The sequence below is a fragment of the Durio zibethinus genome, chromosome 24 (assembly GCF_047325235.1).
Source record: "Durio zibethinus cultivar Kanyao isolate XHJ-2024 chromosome 24, ASM4732523v1, whole genome shotgun sequence".
NCBI lineage: Eukaryota > Viridiplantae > Streptophyta > Magnoliopsida > Malvales > Malvaceae > Durio > Durio zibethinus.
This window is the reverse complement of record NC_143185.1, coordinates 14,277,563-14,282,119: the sequence shown is the minus strand read 5'-3', so window position 1 is coordinate 14,282,119 and position 4,557 is coordinate 14,277,563. Positions and strand designations below refer to the sequence as shown.

At 34.8% G+C, this 4,557-nt stretch overlaps 1 protein-coding gene across 1 annotated transcript; it reads right to left on the bottom strand.

Annotated features, from left to right (window-relative positions):
* Positions 1 to 214: 214 nt before the first annotated feature.
* Positions 215 to 2,963, bottom strand: ACT8 (actin 8). The gene is made up of 5 exons (XM_022919134.2): positions 2,803 to 2,963; positions 2,048 to 2,118; positions 1,550 to 1,943; positions 844 to 1,457; positions 215 to 751 (listed from the first exon to the last, which is right to left on the bottom strand). Exons 2-5 carry the CDS (start codon positions 2,105 to 2,107, stop codon positions 686 to 688), a joined length of 1,134 nt encoding a protein of 377 aa, XP_022774869.1. The 5' UTR covers positions 2,108 to 2,118; positions 2,803 to 2,963; the 3' UTR covers positions 215 to 685.
* Positions 2,964 to 4,557: the final 1,594 nt, after the last annotated feature.

Sequence of the window (4,557 nt, the reverse complement as noted above, 5' to 3'; positions counted from 1 at the left end):
AACAAAAAGATAGCAACCAATTCTAGGCGCACTTTCACCTTCACCACCTAAACTTGGGAATTTTCGGAGGACCAACATATGCATAATCACAACCGAATTGACATATTGTCATTTTGTTGCATGCATTGAAAGAAACCACGTTCACCACAATTAAAGAGAAATCCTCAAACAGATTACACCAGATGCATTCAGCCAATAATGATTCACAAGAAGATTCCAAAACCAGGTATCAAATATAATTTCCACAAAAGTTTATGACCGCAAACTGACACTAATTTAAATTTTCTCGTACAATAGCTATTAACATTAATGTTCTCGGGGGAAAAAAAGCCTCAAATATGAAATTAAAGGAAATATAGGAAAGAAGCATCACAATCACTCTCCAACTACAAGCATCCAATTAAGAAACATGGTTGAAAGATGCATGGAAAGGAAGGAACTAAGCACCAATTGTCTGCCAACCACCGTATCCAAAGGGCCATCATCTCAATCGCAGTGACACCAGAGGGCATCAGTAGTAATAACAGATGGAAGGCTTATATAATACATCAAGATCAAAGTACACCCTCCTTCAATGATCCCCAACTTCAACACTTTCCCATATCAACCAGACTTTGAGTTCATTTGACACAGGACACAAAAAAGCCATGGAAAATGTAACTAACCATCAAAGCACTAATAAAACTTAGAAGCACTTCCTGTGGACAATGGACGGACCAGACTCATCATACTCACCCTTGGAAATCCACATCTGATGCAACAGGTAAAGCAAGAATGTCAGTCTTGGACAACCAACTTACAACAAAGCAAAACAAAAGCCATATATAAGCAAAAATATTTTACCTGCTGGAAGGTGCTGAGTGATGCCAAGATAGATCCTCCAATCCAGACACTGTACTTTCTCTCAGGTGGTGCAACGACCTTAATCTTCATGCTGCTTGGAGCAAGGGCAGTGATTTCCTTGCTCATACGGTCTGCAATACCAGGGAACATAGTTGAACCACCACTGAGCACAATGTTACCATAGAGATCCTTCCTGATATCCACATCGCACTTCATGATAGAGTTGTAGGTAGTTTCATGGATTCCAGCAGCTTCCATCCCAATGAGAGAGGGCTGGAAGAGGACTTCTGGACATCGGAATCTCTCAGCTCCAATAGTAATGACTTGTCCATCAGGCAACTCATAGTTCTTCTCAACAGAAGAGCTGCTCTTGGCAGTCTCCAGTTCCTGCTCATAGTCCAGGGCAACATAAGCAAGCTTCTCCTTCATGTCACGGACAATTTCCCGTTCAGCAGTGGTGGTGAACATGTAACCTCTCTCAGTAAGAATCTTCATCAACGAATCAGTGAGATCACGACCAGCAAGGTCTAGACGGAGGATGGCATGCGGAAGGGCATATCCTTCATAGATTGGCACAGTGTGAGAAACACCATCACCAGAATCCAGCACAATACCTGTTCCGATAGGGAGATAGTTCAGTGTCAGCTTGATTACAGATGATCTATAAAAATGTGAAAATTTCAAAGAGGTTTCTGTTTTAATGAACCTGTTGTACGACCACTGGCATACAAAGAGAGAACGGCCTGGATGGCAACATACATGGCAGGTACATTGAAGGTCTCAAACATGATCTGAGTCATCTTTTCTCTGTTGGCCTTTGGGTTGAGAGGTGCCTCCGTGAGAAGCACAGGGTGCTCCTCAGGAGCAACACGGAGCTCGTTGTAGAATGTATGATGCCAGATCTTTTCCATATCATCCCAGTTGCTGACAATACCATGCTCAATGGGATATTTCAAAGTAAGGATACCTCTTTTAGATTGTGCCTCATCTCCTACATAGGCATCCTTCTGACCCATCCCAACCATGACACCGGTGTGTCGGGGCCGACCAACAATACTGGGAAAAACTGCCCTGGGAGCATCATCACCAGCAAAACCAGCCTGCATGATAAATAAAATCAGATCAACCACAATAAAGTAACACAATTTTCATAAAGAAATAAACTATAATGGAGAATATAACTCATGTCTACAAATCAACTAACCTTCACCATTCCAGTTCCATTGTCACAAACGAGGGGCTGAATATCCTCACCATCGGCCATCTTTTACAATACTACAAACAAGAATTAGATAGTGAGTACAGCAAAATCACCAATCAACGGGAATTCTATGCCCTTTCATCTATCTAAACAAGTCAAATGAAAGTCTTCGACAAATCAAGTTCTAGTTTCTCTATATGGAAAATACAGAAACACTCTAAGTCAACATTAATTTCTTCAAACACAGAAAATAAAACTGTTCAGTATCCTAGCTAGCTAAAAAACTGAAAATTTTTCTATCACAGTTGCGCAACCAAACATAGTCAGTTCAAATCGTAGGCAACATTCATTTGAAGAGCATCTAAGCAAGCGACTGTGTAATCCGATGGACAACAAAATGAATCAAAATAGAAATTAAGATCAAGATTAAAGCATTTTCTTAACCTCAAAAAAACGTCAAAAAGCATTCAATTTACACAAAGAAGGCATTAATCACTACAAGTTGGAAGAAGATCAAGTTCAAAATAAAGGCCAACAAATATTCCCGTAAGATCTATAAAGAAATGGCAAATGTAATGAAGGAGATCAAAATAAGTAAAGATTCAGATACAAGAAGAAGCAGATCGAGCTAAATCTAACTCTCTAAAACGTTCTAGAAACTTCTACAACACTAGATCTCAGTTCCACCATCGGTAAAACATCAAAATCCACAGATCGGTGGATTTGAAGTAAAATAAAAGCAAAGAAAAAAGACTTACCTGAATAAGAAAAGAATGAAGTGAGTTTCAGAGAGAGTGGAAGAAGAAGCAGAAAACGACGACGCTTCTTTTCCCTTTCTTTTCTCTTCTCTGGTGGTGGTGGTGGTGCTGCTGCTGCTGGTGGTGGAAACGGAAGTGGAGAATAAAGGGAGAGAAAGGACACGGGTATTTATAGAGTATACTCCAATAATAATAAGGAGAGTTGGGGAAACTTTTGAAATGCAAATGAAATTAGGAAGAAATTAATAGTACAAGTTAAAGAATTTGGAAATCTAAAGGGAATCATTTCCACCAGCATGAGCAAAAGATAGAGTGACCTGACTGTCTAATACCTTTTCTGCACTAGTTCGCCTAGGGATTTTGATCTAATCTCGACCGTTGGATTAAACCTCAGGCTACGCTTCTATTGTTATCCGCTTAAGCTATATATTCGCTCTCCGTTTTGTTAGGGTCAGGATTTTATCTAAAGCATCTCATGAGAAGTTTTTTGGCCGGCACTGCTGCTCGGCTTCAATTGGCTTCGCTTAAGCTGTGTTTTTCTTTTACATTGCTATCAGTAAGTTCAATCTTTTTAATTTTTTTATAATACAAATTATTATTTTTCAATTTTTGATCTAAATTTAGTTTCATTTTTATGAAATGCTAAAGTAATAAATTTTCAATTCAGAATTTAATCTAATTTATTCATATAATTATTTAAAAAATATATATCCAATAAATATAAAATTTAAATTTTAACACATATAATATTTTTTATTTTTAAATTACTACTTTCATTGTATTAAAAAATAAATAAATTTCAGCTCCCTGAAAAATATACATAAATACATGCAAATGCTAATATTTGGCTTTATTTGCTCATGGGAGGACAATTCCAAATGCACCTAAGGATTCTATAATTTGTGCGCTAGAATTAACCTTGTTTCTTCAATTTTTTTTTAAATAGAATTATTCTATTCTACAAATTGAAAAAAGAATTATTCATCCATGAGGATTAGTGCAAATGGTATGAAAAAGACGGTTTTTTTTTTTAAAGCAAAGCTTGATTCTTATGTGAATCATTCAAACGTATATGTCAAATGGATACAAGATGTAATCTTAAAATGGTTCAATTAGCAAATTAGGGTCAAACAAAGCTTGAAATACTTATGATAGAGTTGAAAAAAAAAAAAAAAAAGGAATTGCTTTATTCTAAATTTGTGAAATGAGCACTGAGCATGGGTAAACCCTAAATCTTAAACCTTAATAATAATAATAATGATGATGATGTTTAAATTTGAGAACTTAATTATTACATACAAAAATTATAAATTCGTCACTAATTTTTTTAATTAGGTATTGTTAATTATTTAAGTGAATTTATTTTTTTAATATTATCCTAAACTTAACTAAGAGAACTTAAAAGAATAAGGTTCAAGAATCGGTTACATGTAGAAAAAATTTTAACACCTCACAATGCCTAAAATTGGTATCAAATTAGTCTTATGTTATCTTATTTAAGCTTTAATCAAAAAATATTTTTATTAATTCAATATTTAAATATTAAAAAAAATCTTTAGGTTTTCATAAAAAAAAAAAAGAAACCTTAATATTATTCAAGATAAAATTGTTATTCATTTAAAATGATTTTGTTGTTTGATCTATTAAATATCTTATGACAAAGAAGCCAATTTTATTCCCTTTTATTTATTTACAAAATAATTTCGTACAAAATATCATAAAAAAATATCATAAAAATATTATAAAAATATAATG

Coding starts and splice junctions, on each gene's coding strand:
- ACT8 (XM_022919134.2), bottom strand. CDS start 2,107: ATGGCCGATGGTGAGGATATTCAGCCCCTCGTTTGTGACAATGGAACT. Junction 1,458..1,549: donor TGCCAGTGGTCGTACAACAG/GTTCATTAAAAC, acceptor CTATCGGAACAG/GTATTGTGCTGGATTCTGGT. Junction 752..843: donor CACTCAGCACCTTCCAGCAG/GTAAAATATTTT, acceptor CTGTTGCATCAG/ATGTGGATTTCCAAGGGTGA.